At 32.8% G+C, this 20,852-nt stretch overlaps 1 protein-coding gene across 2 annotated transcripts in view; it reads right to left on the reverse strand.

Annotated features, from left to right (window-relative positions):
* LOC118186257 (cell adhesion molecule Dscam1-like) overlaps window positions 1–20,852 on the reverse strand; it is a 1,080,749-nt gene that overhangs the window by 173,850 nt on the left and 886,047 nt on the right. For both annotated transcript variants that reach the window (XM_085806701.1, XM_085806700.1), the window contains exon 17: window positions 5,179–5,413. In XM_085806701.1, the coding sequence (XP_085662827.1) occupies window positions 5,179–5,413 (235 nt within the window). The remainder of the gene's footprint in view (window positions 1–5,178; window positions 5,414–20,852) is intronic.

Genomic DNA, 20,852 nt, shown 5'->3' on the forward strand with positions numbered 1-20,852 from the left:
GTGTTAGAATTTTTAAAAACTCATCAGAAGAAATTTAGCAAAAGCTGCCATAACCTAAGAAGACTTCGTGAAAATAATATGTGATTAAGAAAGCGTCACAAATTCCCGACATTTAACATATTTATCAGAAGACATGAAAGATCTGATTCCATTAGCTCCAACCATGTTCTTAATCGACAGACCGGATTCAGGAGTTGCGGATATTGACGAGGTTTATGTTAACAGTTTTGGGAAAAGAATAAAAAGCAACTTATCCAAATGCAAAATCGATAAAATCTTTAAAAAAAATTATTTCAAAAAGCGCTTTGATTTACATTTACACAAATTTATTAAGTTATTTCCAGGTAAAGACGGTGAAGTAAGAACTGTGAAACTAAAACCACAATATAACCTACTAATTGAAAGAACATATTATCAAGAGGTTTGCAGTCAAGACTTGCCCGTGGTATTTCTAGAGAAATTTCTTCTTCAAGTGACAGGCCAACACATTCGCGAAATCCAGATGATGACGACTATAGGACTATAGGAAGCCTTAAAAGACTGCGACTTGATCTGGTCGTACTCCGCAAAACCACAGAAGCTGTGTGTGTGATTATCACAAAGCCTCGAGGGCTATCTGCCTAAGGGGAGGAATGCCTTCGTGGAGGACTTTCTAAGGGAAACTGGCTCGTATACACGTTACACATGGGGAAAACCACGAAAACGCACATGCAGCCAGCCCGTTCGCGGGATTCGAATCTCGGACCGAACTACCAGTGTTCAGCGACTTTACCGCTCGGCCGCTGGTGGGCTCCACAGAAACTGAATGTAAGTTTTAAGTGACTGTTTTGAGTATCTATCTAGTACCTCAGGAGTAGGGAAGATATGCTGCGAATGACAGTGTTTCACTCTATAGCCTGCACGAATCAAAGATTTACCTCACGTAACGTTCTGCTCCGTTTAAAATATTTAGATTGTAGCAATGAGATGTAATTTCCTTATCTGGCAGAAGTAGTCACAAGACAGAAAAAGTTTGTTCAATGAATATTTTTGTGAAATTGTGTTTGTTACATGTCATACTACCTCTTCCTTTTAGGAGTTACAGAAGTAATATAGGATACACGTTTTTTATTTTCTTACTTTTTCAGAGCTAGCCTTCACTGCGAGAGGCGCGACAACTGTTTTCATTTATTATGTTCTTATTGTAATCACGTTCTTCAAAAATTAGATTTCTCGTATAATTTTCCTCTCTTGATTTTCGTACGAGAAAATTAGTTAAAGAAAGGGATCTTCTTTACGAGAGGGAATACAATATACACAAAAGAACTTATTCGTGACAAAATTTTCTTTAACCAGAGTTTATGATTCAGTGCTTTAATTTATCAGAAATTAATAAATAATTATAATGTAAGAGATATCATAGTTTAAGAAACTAACAAACTCTGACAAGCACAATATTGTTTTGCGATTTCGAAATTTTAAGTAACTAAATTGATGGTTGTTCAGAATACTTTTAAAATTTTGATTGAAACTGTTAGCGAACATAGATATCCTTTAAGAAGGATTTATGACATTTCAAGTATTGCAACAACTGTAGAATTCAATTTAATTCACATGCAATAATGTAAAAATAACTGCAACATTACCAAATTGCCAGCTTTACCATCTAATGAATAGAGAACATAATTTGTATGATTATTAATAAGCTGGAGTGTGCAAGGAAAATTCTGAAAAACTTCATTTGGATAAATAAGGTAATATAATTGTGCAAAGTGTACGTAAAGATATATAAAGCAAAAATGTGATTATCTAGGTCAAATTACCATAAGTTCTGACAAATACGTTACTTCGTTTGGTTAGGTTATTAAAAAAAAGCCACGACTAGAGACACATTTCTCGCTGTTATTCTATAGCTATGATTACTCTCCATTTCGGTTTGCATCTGATAGCGCGAGATAGCAACATTTCATGTCTGTTCATTAGTCAGAAATGCCAAGGCTGTTGAAGACGAGAGTTACAGTTTCAAACCCCCAGTGAACATATTTCAGGTAGAAATTGCCCAAGCTTCTACAACCAAAACAGTAATTCCATACTCATGCTAACATTAGAAAATGCACTTAAAGAGAACAACATGGGAATATTTAAATTTATGAATAAATCATGAGGGTATTATTATAGAACATCTTTATGTTGAATAATAAAGAATATGGGAAAATGGTACATGTATTGCAAATAATTAGAACAGTTTAAGGTTTCAGAATGTTATAGGTAAAGCAATTTATATTTTATTCATACTGATAAAATAAAAATTTTCATATCATCAATCGATGAAATTGAAATAAAAGTCAATATTAAAGTTAGTGAGCATTTAACAAATAACGCAAAAGAAAAATAATATCGTTAAAACGACAGCAATGAAAAATAAAAAAAGATCTGAAAGATTTCAGATCTTAAATTACGTCCAAAGAGGTTATTTCTTAACGTATTTAACGTACTTTTAGTTATTAAATATCATGTTCTTTGCACTTAAACCATAAAATTCAGTTCAATAGCAATGTCGCAAATAAATTTTAAAATGGGCATATCTTTAGAATTTCCGATACACAGTTCTGCGCGCTGGAGATAGAAAGGTTTTCTTTTTCCCCGTAGAGTGTTGCCATTACTGGCTTTGAAATCCTTGAGTTGTTTTAATCAAAAATTCGTTAAAGTTTTAAAAATATGAAACCGATAATAAAATAAATTTCAAATTTCACATTTGGTCTTCCCCATGCCCGTATTCGTAGGAGGATTACGTCATTCAAAATTCGATCTCTCTATGTACCGTTGTTTTATCACAATGCGAGAAATATACATACATTTATGGAGATTTTTCATTATTTAGGTGTAGGCAGCAATCTCAGGCACTGTCCTTGGCATAAAATATTTTAAAAATTCTAAATGCGCCATTGATCTTATGTAATTATTGAGGGAGAAAAATTTGTAAATGCTGAAAAAATATCCTCTCTCTCTCTCTATATATATATATATATTACTTACACCGATAGTGTCATTATACCTTTTATCCTTGTTTTGCTCTAAAATTATGAGACATCATGATAATATATTGCTGTATACTTTTATTTGTCCCGCCAGAGCGATGAACTGTTCCATGCAGTGCTTATACAACATTTATGGAACAATTTATATAAAATGAGTAAAACTACTGCAGTTGCGTTTATATAACTCACGTAATTATTCTTAGACACTGCGATTTCCTTAGCATTAATCTTGAATCAGACGACATTAAATATATTACTTAAAAATTCAAAGGCATAACGCTGCACATCTACGCAAACTATTCTGAATATCTCTTCTATTCTTTTAATAATATATGCTTACGCATATAATTTTATTATCTCTCCTTTTTAACATTATGGCTAACATTATATATGTAAGACACACTTAAGCTAACGAAAGTATTTGGAAATTTTAATGCTGTGATAGTCGTAAATATTCAAGGAATGAATTAAAGTTTATAATACGTTAAGTGTTTTGGCGCAGTGTTTGTTTTTTGTCGGGTGCACTGAAACATTTTTATGTAATGTTTTGAAAGCTAACGGCTTTAAATTTTCATTTCATGCCGCAACATTTCATTTAAGAATTTTGTATTTTTGTTTCTTTCCTTTAATAATTAATATTGCATATTGCATATATTCTGCATGCGTATCGTTTTTCCTAGCAGATTGCTTAATGGATTTCATTTTCACAGGACTCCCATGAGAGTAAAATATACTAATAATTTAAATAGGGGAGATTTTTTATTTATTGTAATGAATTTTTATTTATTATAATGGGCACATATTTGTAGTATAAATATTACTTAGTTAGCCAGTAAGCTGAAAGGAATGCCGTAAAATACCTCACTGTGCTTGCGAAAGTTGATATATATGAACTAGAGAAATGGGTCGAAAAATGGGTCTAGAGAAATTCAAAAAATGGGTTGAGAGAAATTCAAAACAAAAGGGTCGAGAAAGTGAAACTTTTTATAATATTTAAAGCAAAGGGTAAAGATTGTTTGATGTGGGTGTTACGTAAATGATATAACATTCAATATGGGCATTTCCGGATGCTAATTAATATTATTATATATCAGGTTGGGCCTTATGTGGAACAAAGTCTTCCCACAAAATCAATAATATCTCCTGAAACTATGTTAGAATAACATGCCGGAAATAATGTTTAAAACATTAAAATAATTTATCTATTTAACTTAACTTTTACTTCTTAACGAGGTGTTATATATGATACTGAATTAGTCACTTTATTTATATATCCTCATTCGGATCGCACTCTAGATTTTCCGATTTTTGAGACCGACATTCGCTCCACTTATACCAGATAGGAGGAAGAAAAACTCCCCATTAAAGGGAGAAAAACTCCTCAATTAAAGGGCGACTGGGGAGAAGTGGACCCAATCTACAACTTCCAGTGATGACGAATTATCATCCACGACCTTTGGTGTTTTAGTTCGGAAAGCACTGTAGTCATTGGGTACTCCTGACTACAACACGAAGCTACGCGGTAAGAAAATAGGCAATTTTTTGCTTGTTCAGACATTTAGGCACTACACGGACTGACCTCACTAAGAAACACTGTATCAGCGAGGAGGTGCGACTGCCAGTCAGAAAGCCTTTTTTGAGTGGCAATAGAAATTCATACTTGCACGTCTACGGATCCCACTCTTCCCTTCTTTCTCTTGAATTTCTAATGCAAGATTGTTAAATTGGCCACCTAGGATTACACCGGGGTACAGAGGGTACGATAAGATGGGCCTATGAAACTAGAGATGGGATAAGTCGTCCAAATACACTCGCCAGTACATTGCAGACTTGTAGACTATCTGGCCTATAGATCAATCCTCTACCACATTCCTCTCCTAGAGGTTACTGGAACCGTTAGGTCCCTGTTTATGTACTCCTATTTCGAGACTTCCGTAGTACAGATATGCACCAACACAATAAACGACTCCAGAAGGAGGGGATATGCAGTATGGAGAGAGAAAATACGTTAAAATGTACAGCCTTTTTTCCCACGTAAAATATTTTGAAAAGGTGAAATCATCTTGTATGTGAAGGTATCTTTTATTTGAGTCGATATGGCATTAAATGAAAAGGTTTAATGCGCTCGCATACATAAAATAAAGACTAATGTTAGACTTACCAAACTCCAGGGTTCTTGCTGTAACTTCTTCAGATGGGGGTCCAGCTCCACGAGCGTTGAATGACTGCACCACAATATTATATTCCGTGAACCGGTTGAGGTTTGTTACAACGAAATATTGTTCTCTGCCTTTTATTGAATCGACTGGCTTGAACGTGTAAGTATCAGGACTGCCGTACAGTTTGTAACCGACGTAAAATCCTTCGATACTTCCTCCATCTTCCTCTGATGGTATCTATAAAACAATAAGTACTAAATGTCTTACCATTCATATTTACGTAATTCAGAGTTCCATTTATTTAAATACTGTAGGAATATCTACATTTATTTTAAGATAATAGAAAAAAATTAATGTGAATCAGAAATATTTTTATTTGGAATTTCTTTGATTGGGTTTAACCTTCTAGCACGCGCACTTGGCAAATTTACATGAGCACGCGCGCGTCATATTTTTTACGACATCCGTTATTTTACCGTTTTTGGCACGAAAAACGACATAAATGAGTGAATATTGCTAATAAATTTGTTAAGAAATAAAATATTAATCTTATGATTGCAAAAACAAATGATATCACATTCAAATATAAGTAAATTATATTGTTTCCTGGCATCATGTAATAATGAAAGAAGAGCATAAAACTCTTGTCAGCTCAATGAAACGTCGGTGTGAAGCTGTAATCAAAAATAAAGGGTACCCTACTAAGTACTGATAACTCACTGCAATCATCACTATCTAATGCATATCGATAACTATTATCGTTTAACTTTTTTTGTATTGCAAATAATTGAATTTTGTGTTTTGTATTGAATTCAGTAATAAATTCTCTTTTAAATGATATATACAAGTTTGCATTTTGTGAAACGTAACGTTTTCTATAACCATACAAAGTTCAAAAACTTAAAAATTTCCAAAAGTGTCCACAATTTTGGCCACCACTGTATATTCAGCTTTAACGGTGGACGTTTGGGTAACCGTTAAAATCTGAAACCTTACAGACATTTGTAAACATTTATTTATTTATTTATTCATTTATTTGTGTTGTTTTATTATTGAGTAATCTCGTCTAAAAGCATTCAGTGGTACGATAGTCTGAATTATCTAAATAGAAAGCAGTGCAGATTAAGCGTTTGTTAAGTTACCGAGAATCAAAATCGTGATGAATGAGGAATTGGCTGATCTAACTATTCAGAGTCAGTATGTTTAAACCACTTTTTTATCATTTGGTTTGAAATTTTTAAAATGTACTTTTAAAAATATAATCCTTTTTAATAAAATGCTGAATTTCATAAGCATGCCTAGTTTGGCAACTGAAGAATACATTCTATTATACTTGTTACAAACAACTTCCGTATTTTACAACTCCGATTAAAATAAAACATTTGCATTATATGCTAAAAGTAATACTTTAATGCTTTTTAATTACTCCACATTTCCTATTTAGAACGTCTTATTTAACCCTAAGCACACGAACATGTTTACAAAGTTTAGGTTATGTCAGGGCTAAATATTTATTGCAAGTTAAATGTTTCAAAATTCGCTCAGTTTAGCTACAAAAGTAAATAATATATATATGCCGAAAAACGTTATTAGTAATCAAATTGAAAATTACATGTAATTTTCCATGAATCTATACACATAGATTAAATTATGCCTCGGATATTTCTCCACTTTATACAAAACATAGCTAAATTCTGATTTCTATGTTCAAATTAACATTCAAATATAAGTAAATTATTGTAAATTGAGCAAAGATCCTGTTTCCCTTGTCTCTCAATTTTTTCAAGACTCTTATATTTTTTCTTAGCGTCTGTGCTGTACATTGTTCCCTAACTCTGGTATTTATTTAAATTTTTATGATGTGGAGAAGTAGACACTAGACGAAAGTCACTCTGTAATAAATAACCATCGGTTTCGTGAAATTACTATGAACTGGTTAACTTAATATTAATTAATGTGTATCACTTTCAATGCATTTTAAACTTCTGCAGAGACATTTTAATCGATTCTTTTGAAACATTTTTAATACAGAGAATTAGGTATACATTTGAACGTAAGTATTTATTTTATTCCTTTCAGAAATGTGTGGAAGATATGATGGCACTCTGGCTTATCCCATTTTCTTTTGAAAAATATTCCGCTTTGAGTATTAAATGCTGTACCACTAAGCAAACTAACTTCTCCAGAAAGCAAATAAGAATGATTTTAAAATACTGCTCATTTACACCATCTTAAAAACCACTTCAACGTTGTACTGATTTCTGTAGATACTACGTAAAGTTTTATTTTATTTATTAGAAATATTTTCAGGATGCGGTAGTTTTCATTTTAACACTTGTGTTTGTGGGTTAAGCTTCGTCTTTATAGATACTAATTCTTGACATCAAGCAATACTTGCGAACAACAAATAACATTCCAATTTAATTTAATTCTTTCTAAGGTGTAAGTTCGGTTATTTCAGACAAAAATTTGAAACATGCGGGTCTTATTTATTCACTCAGGTAATATCATTTTAAATTTAGATCCAACTACAATGCACTCTCGATTATTTGGGCCAATGCCGAAAAGCAAGTCACGAATCATTGAAAAACTCGGATACTACAAACATCGGTTATCAGGCATATTTCATATGTTTACTTCTTTAAAATAATCCAAGTAATTTTACTTTTTGTATTTGAGAACATTTAATGTTTTGTTCAAAGTTGAAAGCGTATTTTACGAAGTGCTGTTTTCTCTCTGTATTCGATTCTCCTTTAGTTGACAGAGTTTCAACAGAAGATATTGCAGTCTCGGGACTAACTTAATTGTCAGTAGCTTGTTGTTTTGCATCTTCAGAATCACTCTGCTTCTTCTGTTCTTGGCAGACTTGAATTACTCTCCGCATTGCTCGAGCACTGAAAGTCCAGCTTATTCCAATCGCCATCCAAACATTCCTAGATGTTTTTCCTGTCGACATTTACGTACAAATACTACAAAAAACACTAAACACACAATTCTCATTAATCAACCGAAACTATGTCTTCGACTATGCACATGTAGAAAGAATTGTGGCAAGGAATCGTTGGAATCAAACTTAAAAAGCAGTTCAGTGGTCTTTAGAACATGTTCAGTCTTGGGGCGTTTTGGGGATTTACACAACTCTCGCACAGGCGGTAAGTGAACGAACGTGGCTCCAAGCACGGGCAATCAGCAAACCGGATAATTCATACTCGAATAACCTAGTGTATACCACATCTAAATAAAAACGTTCACAATATAAGAGTAAATTAGCAATGATTTACAATAGATAATAGGTAAATATTAAAGTTATTTGTATAAATTCAGAAAAAGGGCGATGTAATTACCAACTAGTTCCTATTTAAATTTATTATATAGCTTTTAAACATTTTCCCACAATTTTCGTCCCAGCTTTCTATTCTCTTCCGAAATTTTTATGATTCCCTTTTTCCTTCTAAAAGAGCAGTCCGTTTTTTCATCTTTGAGAAAGGATTATTCCTCGAATTGCCTTTTTTTCATTTATAAATGTAAGTCGTTTTGCTTTGGGCTGAAAACTTTTGCATTAAATTCGCATTTGTTACGTATTCCTATCTAACCGTCATTTCGTTTTAAATTTATCAATAATCGCACATAATTTTTTTTAAGGAAAAGCTGCTATTTTATTTTTACCATACTTCGAGAAAATAATTCTTTTCATTCACATTGAGTATCATACATGTGTCAGATGAACAACAATGGGAACAAATATTTAATAGAATAAATAAGGATACGAATATTAACCCATAACATCATTATCGCTAGGCAATATTTTAGTATTTTATCTATTCGATATATTATTAATTTAAGTTAATGTTCAGTACAGATTGAATCAGAAGAATATGAATTTTCTTCTAAGCAAAAATGCAGTTTTATTATTCAATTCATGTTAGTTTAATTCACTAGGTCCTTTCCGAATTTAATTTTCCTTATATTTTGGAATTTTTTATTGGCAGAACTCTATCATTTTTATGCGTTTTAAGAAAGATTTTTCTATTCAAATATAAATAGTAAGAAATTCATGTGTGTAGTCTCTTTTGCGAGATGTGAGACAGCATTCTCTCACATTTCAGAAGCAGTAACGTGTTCAGTAACGCCTACACTTAACATTCTAAGAGTCATAACTTCAAGATAGTGTCAAAAGATTTTAGCGATCTGCACTGTATCTGTCATCAAACCCCTCAGTTTGAAGGAAGATGAAGAACCAAAGATTTTGTTGCGCCTCTGATATCATCTGCAACAAATCAGAGGATTTACAATACGACCGAAAAATTAAAAAGGCGTGACTAATTCAGTCTGCAGATTGCTTCAGAGAGAGCAATACATCAGAAAGCTATTAAGTTCTTGACTAACAAATAGCAAGCAAGATCTCGACTAGTAATATACTGACGATCTTGCTAGCGAAAAGAAATACTCTTGCCGCTAGCAAGATCCTAACATAATACAATAACGTTATTTAACGATATTGTGTTTATGCTTTCAATGTTAATGGTCAATGTCGTCACGTATCATTAATAGAGCTTCTCATAAATTTATAATAAATGTGCTTTGATTATATATGAACTAAGTAATGCGTCCAACCAAACGCAGCCAGTCAGTTAGAAATCCTTACATGGTGTTGCTCATGAGCGTAGTGCCGCGTCTTCACCTCACTCTAACAATTATTTTCTTAATATTTAAATATTTTAATTTTCTGGAATTCACATACTATGATTACTATTTAAGTTGGAAATTCACCGTAATTGATTTTCACGTTATATATTAAATGGGTAAGCTGTAATGTTAATATTATCATTAATTAATAGATCCTAAATTATATAATAATTACAGGTTATAATTTTACTTAAAAGTTGTTTCATATGATACATATCAAAGATAATTTGGAAGTCTAAGCGGAGAAATTTCAACCTCGAAAATGATGCCCTCTCTATATGATCATCCTCTGCAAACAAGGATTTATTAACCCTTTGCACTAGAGAGATCGAATCAAGTGGTGAATCTCGGTCACCACTTGATTTGACCACTTGATTTGATGTGATGTGACCACTTGATTTGATGTGATGTGACCACTTGATTTGATGTGACCACTTGACACCACTCGGTTTGAAGTGATAATTCGAGCGGTAACGATGTACGTTTAAGTTTGATTTGGGCAAGATCTCTCAATGAGTGCATTCAACAATACATGCGCATAAAACAGCTGGCAATCTCTAATCTTAAGTAAGTCTTTTAGTAGTATTGTTATGTATGCGTTTACGTTACTTTGAACTCGACAGTGGAGGCAATGGGAATATTATTTTCAAATTTACTGAGCTCAATAAGCATGGAATACGAAGAAAAAATGAATTCAAATGAAGATGAGTTTGAATTTTTTGTTTATGAAGAACGAAATTAAGTCTATGCATAGACGACTTGACGATAGAGAGAAAGAAAGCGAAGTGATAGTGATTAGTGATTAGTGATAGTGAAAATAGTGATTAGGTAAGAGGTGTAAGAAGGCGAAAAATCACGGTAGTAGAGAGATAATGCGAAAGCGACATTGATTCCTCCAAATAGACAGAATGGTTACAATGCACAGAATCCGAAGAAATACCCCAAAGAATACCGCTTGTATCCGGCAAAAGAGTACCAGAACCTCAAGTATCTTCCGACAAAAAAGAACCATTAGATTTCGTTAAATTGAGCGTGAAATCACATTACATTAGGTGTGAGAAATTCACCAAATATGTGGAAGCCCATTTCGAATTGTTGGTTCACCTGAGCAAAAAAGACATCGAGCGGAAAGTGTTATAAGATATTTTCACTTCGTTCCAGCATGTCTTAGTGGTATAACGGTATCACACTCCGTGCGTATTCCGGAGGTGCAGGTTCAAGTCGAGGTGAGGGCAACGCTCATTTTCCCATTTTCTAAAGAATAAAAAGCAAAACTCTAATGATTATAAATGACGTCCGAAGTATAAAGTGGTGGATAATAATAATTCGACACCACCAGCATTTGGCGATTGGGTCCTCTAATCCCTAATCTAATCTAAGCATATAAAGCCCGACCCACCTGACCAAATAAGTTGGTCCCATGGTCATGCTCATATAAGATATTTTCTCTCCCCTTCCAGCACGCCTTCTTGGCATAACGGTAGCACAATCAGAGCATATAAAAGACGTCAAGAGCAATCTTCACTTTTCACGTTTTCTGCTTCAAAGAAAACTTACTGACTCTACAGGCTTAAAAGAAACTATTTCTAAAAATCCAAATTGTACAGCTCAGGAACTAAGACTGAAGACAGTATTTCAATAAGTGCAATAGATGGTTATTTGAAGAAGACTGGGCTCAAGCTGCTGCGATGTATAGGTACCCCATACTTTGACAAAGAAAAATATGCTTGAGCACATGACTCTTTGCGGGCAAAAATGAGAATGAAATTCTTTTCTTGGAAAAAATTAAAAAACATGTTTTTATTAAGCGCCTTGTTACTGGAGATGAGAAGGGGATATAATAATGTTAAAAGAAAAAGGATCATGGGGTAAGGCGAAAGAACCTCCTTTAGTAAAATCGAGAAAGGGCCAAACCCCAAAAGCATAATACTTTGTGTGTGTTAGGACTAGAGAAGAATTGCATGCTATGAACTACGGCCATCAATTAAAGGAATAAAACTGAGAATTTTCCTTTTCCCAAATGTCAGTTTTTAAAACTAGAAATCGAAGTTCCTAAGTCTAATCGTCGAGGTGTTACCTTCTATAATGGCAATCCTAGACTTCACATTTAACTCCAAATCCTGAAAAATTTATGAAATGTAATGCGTTACCCCACTTCCATATTCACTAGGCCTTGCGCTCTCGGATTTTTGTTTCTTCAGGTCATTTTAAAATTCCCTGAATGTCATAAAGTTTACTTCTTTGCAGACTGTCAAACAGCACTTCGATAATTTCTTCATGAATAAATATAACGGTTACTTTTAGAAAAGGAATTTTACGGCTTCATCAGAGATGAATAAATGTCATAGAATAAAATGGTGCTTATGCGATTCAATGAAAGTTTCTTATATTTTTGGATTTCTTCATTTCCATCTATTATCAGAAGCTACATAACATTTCTCATGATCCAGCATTTCGCATTTTTTTACTAACTAGTAAATTTTCCTGAAAAGAGACGGAATTTAAGAAAGAAGCTTAAAAATCTGGATATTAGTAAAGATACGTATAGTAGCTAATGAAATTTGGAAATTAGGTTGCGAACTATTAAAAGTCATTATTTAGTTAACCTCCTTCATAAAGACGTTTTGGTAGATTTCCATCAAACTATATAAAATTTAATAAATTAGAAACAGGGAGGTAAATAAGTTTAAAATCGTATTAAATGCTCTAAATATCACTGAATTTTACATATTTTTAAATTCTGAATGCTTAAAGTTTCTTCTCGCTTTTCAGTAAAAATTTATTTAATTTTATAATTTATTTTGAGTTAGAAAACGCAAATCTGTGATGTTATCTCAATTTGTGGGTGCTTTATTTCTACTAGGATATTTTGTAAAATGATGCCTTAAAACTGAGAAATTTTGCATTGCTTCATTTTCGTCACAGTGTCTTGTACAATGATGTGTTAGAACTGCCAAGAAAAAAATTAAGACGGAAACGTAGTGTTGGACAACCAACGAATTTAGACATTAAAATGAACAAACCTACAATTTTGAACTTCGTGTCACTGCTTGAAAACGCAGATGGAGTTCTTCAAGAAACTCAATGCGGCAACTAAAATTTAGAAGATGTCGTTTACAAGTGATTTCTTGTAGCAACGTTCTATGGGAAACCCAATTGTGGGTACGATTCTTTACGAAAATGCTAAGATCTTAGCTCAGGCGTTTGGTTATTCATCCTTTTAAGCAAGTAACATCTGGCTAAGAAATTTAAAGTGCAGGCACGGTGTCCATCAAACAGCTTACTTTGACCGACATAATCAGCAAGCGCAGCATTTGTAAGTACTGTACAGTACGCTATATAACACGTACGCAGAAGTGTTGCCAGTAATTAGCTAAAGTGTATGTAGACCCTTTCTTCGGAAAAAATCCAATTATCTGAATTTTTGATTATCCGAATAGGGTACGGTCCCGATTGATTCCCGGATAACTCGAGTTCTACTCTACAACAAATTTACAATTACAATCTAAAACTTGGACAGAAGTCCAAATTACAGTTTAAAACGTGGAAAGAAATTGTCTGCGATAGACTAAAAATCGCTTGGCGATCGTTTTGATGGCCATTCCTGGAATAGACTACAAAACACTTTTCTTGAAGTGCCTTTTCAAAATGGTAAAATAAATTCTGCATATAAGGGAAAAATTATTATATGGGGAGTAAATTATTTATAGCAATTACTTTAGGTTGATGTATCTATCCAAAAAAAAATATATGTCAAGTATATGATGTATTTCTTCTAAAATTTTATTCCAATTAATCTTGTTACCATGTTATTTTCAGCTAATGATTGTGAAGCTGAAAATTGTTAAGTATGTTATTTTCGGTAAATCTGAGAATTATACCTTTGCACATCAATAATAAGATGATAAATCTGTGGCATTCATATCAAAGCTATTTTCTCTAATTTGCTTCTTTGTTCTCACTGCATATGCTTTTGGTTTTTCTACAGTAAAAATTTCCTCCGCCCTCCTAACTTGAACAGAAGTGTGATCTAGCTTATGTGAAACACCCATCCCACATATGAGAATTAGATTTTATGTTTTTTGAGGTAAGGTAGTAATGTTTCTGCCCTAGGTGAGATTCAAGTCTTCGACCAATTATTCTCCATACTTTTGTTGTGGTGACGAGCCACAAATTATGGTAAAAGTTAAATTTAATGCGTAAGTTATCATCACCACGAGTAATTACTTATATTTATTAAATGTGCCTAGTAAACAATAGAATTCCAATTAAACTTAAAATATTAAAAGTGTTGTGAATTTGACCAATAATTTGACAAAATTTAAATCCTCAAATTATCAGAATTAGAAATTATCAGAATTCTCTGCTTCAACATCCAATAGTATTAAATATTGCTACATACGTGTATAGTGCCTTCCTCGATATATAAAGATAGAAATCGAAAATCGGTTCAAAAACGAAATTTAATAAGTCGAAAACGTTCTTTCGAAGTCGTATTTTGCAAAATAAAATACACTTCGTTTCTTCGTAAAATAACACATCCTCAGAATTTAATTAATGAAAACAATTACCAATTACCAGTAAAACCACTAGCCAAATAATTACCAACAAAAGTGCACCGTTTAAAGACTGCTTGACATAGAATTTATTTCGCGAAGTTTAACACGGCGCTTTTTAAAAATAAATCTAAAATCTAATTCAGTTAAATTGGCTGCAGTTTATTACTCGTTTATAATTCGAAGAAAAATATAAAGTCAACGAAACAAACAAAATAAAACTTTTGCAAACATTTTCATTATTTCCCTGTAACCCATAAATGAAATGCCCAAAAATATCTAAATTAGCCTGTAAAAAGAAGTTTTGAATCATACAGTTTCGGTATTAACTGCAGCACTAAGCCCGAACACAGAAAAAGGAAGAAAAATTAACCCCATTTCCATTTTCTATCCGCAGAAAATGGGCAAAAGGCATAAAAATAAAAGAAATTGGAATAGCTTGTGTCTCCGGGGTCTAAACGACCGAATGTTTGATCAGGAAGAACACACACTTGCCAGCCCCCCTACTCGCTGATGGAAGAAAAAAATGGCGTTTGTACTTGTTTCTGGTTATATCCCTGAAAGGTTCTCTTGTTAGCAGGAGGTAATCAACTGTTATGCGCCTTCGGGATTTCAAAAACCTCTACAAGTTGCGAAGCCCGTAAAGAAATTGTAAGTAAATAAATAAAGGGAGGGTAAGGCGAGCTGTAAAAACGGGGTGTTTCTTTTACCTTTCTTTCCCATCCTTATATTAAGTCACTTGGCCACAATCTGGGAATTTCGAGCCCCAAGGTATTCTGATAGCTCCTTATGCAGTGTTGTGCAAAAACCGTTCTTAGGTTCCCTCACTTTTTATTTCTCTAAACATTTGGTGAGTCTTTTGTTTAGTTAGAGTAAGATAATCGAAAGAATGTTTTTATGTCATGCGATTTCTTACTTCTCTTACTCTTCTATCTTTTCATAAGAAAATGAATTGGAATTTCGAGTCATTACTTCTCATTGGGTGACCAACAAAAATACGTTTTAAACGAAATTTTATTTCAAACAAATATAAAATTTTTCGCACTATTTATGTGCAAGTATATTTTGATTCCCTTACTTTAGAAAACGTTTTGTCTAATAAAATTTCAAGGAATCTTAGAAAAGTTAGGGTTTTCTAAGTATCATGAATGAGTTTAAGATTTCTGAGAAAAAAGATTAAAGTTTAAATTTTACACCTTTTATAGACTTCAAAATTGTTGCACTACGTTTATGTTCCTTGGTATCTCGAATTATAGGTTACATTTTATTCCAGTAGAACTATTAAACCAAAACTCAGAACGACATTTTGTGGTGTTTCAATATAAACGGGGAATCTACGTTTTAAATTGTTGCCATCAAATATTGTCACCCTGTATTTTATTTAAAGGAATTGAATAATAAAGAATCTACGTGAATGTATGCAATGTTTCTCGCATTTTGAAAAACGACGATACCTAGAGCCATCAAATTTTACTTAACGTAAACCTCCACCCGGACATGGGCACCTGGAACCCCAAATTTTGAATTCTGAATTTGTTTCATTGCCTATTTTCTATATTATAAAACTTAAACGAATTTTTGATTAACAAACTGAACAATTTCGAAGCGAGCAATGGCAACACTGTACGGAGAAAAATATTTTCATCTCCAGCGCGAGAGACTGTCTAACGGGAATTCTAAGATAAGCTGCTTTATTCTAAAGATATGCTGTTTTTAAATATTTTTAGTTAACCAAAGGGACATTAGTTCAAATGCTTTCGAAACGTTTATGTGTATGCAAATAAAGAAAAACGCACGTTTAGGCGTAATATAAGATCACAAGCTTTCAGATTTTATTTTATTTTTTTAGAGGGGGGTGAAATCAATAAAATTTAGACTTCTTGTCGTAGATATATATGCAGTACTGAAGCAGAAAATACTTTTGAAAGCAGAAATATACGCTACCAACTACTCGAGACAAATTAAATTTGTACATGATTAATTTATAATATTTTGCATTTCAAGACATATGCTTTCATATGTATTTAAAATTCAATTGCAAATTAAGTTTAAAATAAACCCTTAATGTATATTTATAGGTAAAATATATGTTTGAAATATTTTTATTTTTAAATATGCTTACCACAGAGAAATGGGTAACATTAATTAATGAGTAACTGTTATTACTGTCACATCCTTAAAGTTTTCAGTGAGGCATTATATATAAACAGATGTAATATTAACGTTATTGCTTAAAATTATTCAAAGTGTTTCATATTTTTATTCTTCAGAGATTTTGTACTAAAAACGAAGAAACAGTTACGATAACTGGCAAAATACAGATTCATTTCTTAATCTTTTCATGCGAGCTATAGGAGACCAATATTTACGTATTGAAGCCATTTAATCAACTGTTCTATCAACAAGGATGAGAAAATAAATTAAAAAGGCATCTGCCATTTTCGGCTCCGAATTAAGTAGTATTTCCAGAAAAAGGTTTAAAAGCGTTTTTTATCTTTAATATAGACATAATAGTCATACAATACCATAGCAAATATAAGAAGGTTTTAAGGTAATAATTAGTCTTTTTTGCAAACTGAAGATTATGTCTACGAACTATTACAATTTTAAACATTAGTTTCTATTAATATAAGTATAGTTTCTTCATTTCATTTTTAAAGAAAAATAATATTATTCTATCACTCCTTTTTTGAATACAGAGGGATCATAAAAAACTCTCCCCCCCCCCGATGTCTGAGTCCCTAGAGGCCTACCCACTAAAATGCCGAAATGAAATTTCATATATTGTTATTTGAAGGTATGCGCTCGAGACTGTGATGACTTAAAACAATACAGCTCTCCCGGTTAACAGTTCTAGTTAAAACATTTCGAAATTCCTAATCGCAATATCCACTTTTTTTTTGCCTGTGTAACTTAATCAGTGCATTGAAAAACTATAAATGATATTGGAATGCTACATGTATGGCGAAAATTGGCAACAAAAAACAGCATTGTAAAAGACCAATGACAGCGCAACAGAGAAGAGAGAAAAAAACTCTTATTCGAATTACAAGTTTTCAAGTTTTACAACCCTGCTACAGCAAGTTTTTGTTTGGACGCCGTTTTGTTTTCACAAAGTAAAGGCACTTTTTTTTTTTTTTTTTTTTTTTTTTTTTTTTTTTTTTTTTTACTCAAGATTTTTTTTTCCAACAATCTGCTAGCCGAATTACGCTTATGCTAGAACTTTTATGGAACAAAAGTGCTTAATCATGACGAAGATTAGATGCGAAATTGAGAGAAAGTGCAGAATCGCAAACTGCTTGCCGCATTTTTAAGAATCGCACATACACGGTATCCATGTACACGTGGACCTATTTTCACTTAAAAAAACTTCCCAGAATTGCACAAAAATGGCATTGCGCATACTCTTGACTTTATCCATGCACACTGCTAAAGTCCTAGGTAGTAACCTTTACCGCCTTACCAAAATGTCGCCAAACTACCAGTTACCATATTCCAAAGATTAGCCGAACCATCTCCCGTGGAACGTTGTAGTTTCGTGGACACCGCGATAACCCGACCTCACTCTGGATTTCTGATTCTGGCGTTATCTGAGTTCTAAGGTGTCACACCAAATCCACGATGTTTGTTACAACTGAAGGATACCATAAAACGTCAAGTTATAGAGGTTTCCTCCTGCGATGTTGCTTTCATCATTGTTGTCAACAGTCTCCTACTGTAAGAAACTGCATTAAACCATGGCGGCCCGTATATTAACACAAAGCATCCCGTGGTTCATTTTCACTTACCATTTATTATTGTTTATATACGTATTTACATTTGTCCTATTATTAGGTGCACCAACCTTCACAGAAATTACACTGCCTAATCAACCGATACTTCGTTTCTAGCGTTCTGCTGCCAGGCAGCGCCCTCTACCTCGTCTCTTTTCAACACCTACATGCAAATGCGTTATCATCTGCGAAAGTGGGTATGTTATGTTGAAAACGTGCAATTCCAATAAAAGTTTTTTCTCTTTCTCTCGTCCCCTCTTGCGCTGTTATTTGTCCTTTACAATTCCTTACTTTTACACATGTTTTACGCCGGCAATTTTCGTCCTACGTGTATCGTTCAAAGGGCACTTATTTTTCAATCCGCTGGTCAATTTGCGCAGAAAACAGTAGGTTTTGCCATTCCAAAATTTTGATATTTTTTCACTGTAAACGTAACCGTGAGAGCTGTATCGTTATAAATCGTTACAATCTCGAGCGCACAGCTTCAGATATACCTGAACAATACCCTGAGATTTCATTTCTATTGCTTGAGAGTGTAGGCCGCTAAGGGTTCATATATCGAGGACGTTTATCTATGACCACCCTATATACTACATTATCATTTTATTCGCTTAACCCATTCAGGGGCGGTGATTTCGCCTTGAAACCGCATTTTCAACATTTTTTTTTTTTTTTTTTTTTTTTAAATTTAGAATTTTTTTTTTTTTTCCAAAACCGCTGCTAAAATTAAATTACTTCTTAAAGCTGATAACAGATGGCAGCACCAAACCTTTCTGGGCACCCATTAATTAATACCAATCATTCAAAAATAGCTTCTTTTCCCCAATACTCTTTTTGACCCATTTAAAAAAAAAAAAAAAAAAAAAAAAAAATTCACAATATATTTTATAAGCAGGCCTCAATGAGTAATGAAATGTCCTTAGTTCACAAAAAAAAAGTAATGGAACCCTTTTAATTTTGAATGTTTTCATTGCGGTTTCAGTATGAAACCACCGCTCCTCTGAGACATCGAAGAAAGGATCAGATGAAGCAGTCGCGAGATTTTTTGCAGTTGTGTTTATTGCTTTCGGATCACTGCTGTAAACAGTTGCACCATATCTTCATTTGAGTGGCTTCAAAGATGAGGATTTATGGAGCTTTTGAGACAGGGAAAACATTTCTTATTTTTTACAGACACACAGAGCACACTGAAAAGCACTGACAGTTGCGTTTTTATTATGCTTCTCTTAGCGGTCGCTTTTCTCATGCTTCTAGTTCATAGTAAAATAATTGTATGCATCTTAATTTATTTTATTTTTACATATAATTTTTTTAGTTTTTAACATAATTTTTTTTAATATTTCATAGTTTTATGTAAGTAGTTTAGTGCATTATTAGTTACTTTTTGTCTCATACTTTTTTGTTTCCTGTTTTAAATTTTTTATTTATAATTAAAAATGCGTGCTTATGCAAATATTACTTACTTCATTAGTTGTTCAGTAATTTATTAGTATAATCTGCACTTTGGGTTACGTTCAGATACTTTTCATCAAAGTAAAGATAAATAAGCAAATGTTTAGTCTTAAATGCTCTAGACGGGCGCTGGTTTCAAGGCGAAACCGGTCCCCTTTCCATAAAGGGGGACGAAAAAAATTTTTTTAAACTCATTTATGTTGTCTATAGGACCATTGCATATGCTTACTTTTTCATAACTTTTAAAAAATCATAACATTGCGCCCCTGAAAGGGTTAATACAGGATTTTCATATTTTAGAGTAAAGGTTCCTCTGCATGTAACTGATGTCAATTTTATATCCGTTTGATATACTTATAAAGGAAACAAACAGATACATTTTTTCAAATGCCAGTATTTTTAAATGCAGTTCTTCTTAAACAAATCCCAAAAGCGATTCCGCTCAAAAGCTTAATTAAATTTTTAAGAAGGTAAAATCTATGTAGAAAGTAATAAATTAAAGATTGTTCAACAAGGAGAAAATTTTCTCTCGGTAGGAAAAAAATAATCTATGCAAACGGTGACTAATGATGATTGAACTGCGCCTCTTAAATAAAGAATAAATCTTAGCATTTCGATGGTGAACGACTAAAAAAGAAATCCAAAGATTTAGTGTAAAAGAGAATAGTTCCTGCAATTAGGAACAGCTGACCACAAAAATGAATAACTCATGATCAAAAAACTTTAGTTTTCCCGCAGTAAAGAAGTCACAGCAACTTCGAAGTATCTTGCTCTAGATTTTTGTTAAAAAAAAAAAAAAAAAAAAAAAAAGGTGATTGTAATCTTTTGTGAGCTATGATCGATATTACTGCCGTTAAATTAAGCGAAAACAGATAATTATCATCTTAATTTATTGTATGTTATTAGCATATGAGAGCCTTGATCGCTCACGGTAGAAGTGAATGATGATACTGTCTAAATTGGCAATTAGATGCCAGATGACAACACATAAGCTCTTTAAGCTCGAGTTATAAACTTTGCGTTAAATTTTGCCAAATGAAAGTAATTATAACGCTGAAAGCCTTATGATAGTCAATCCCTTAAATTATAAGTAATGAAATGTAGAGTAGTTATGATATGTATTATTATTTAATATTCATGACATTATTAGTTTTACAACTTAGTAAAATAGTTTTAATATAAAAATTTAAATATTCAGATAGGTGCAAT

This window comes from Stegodyphus dumicola, chromosome 12, assembly GCF_044657685.1.
Source record: "Stegodyphus dumicola isolate Sdum_Otavi_A_Nest chromosome 12, ASM4465768v1".
Lineage (NCBI taxonomy): Eukaryota > Metazoa > Arthropoda > Arachnida > Araneae > Eresidae > Stegodyphus > Stegodyphus dumicola.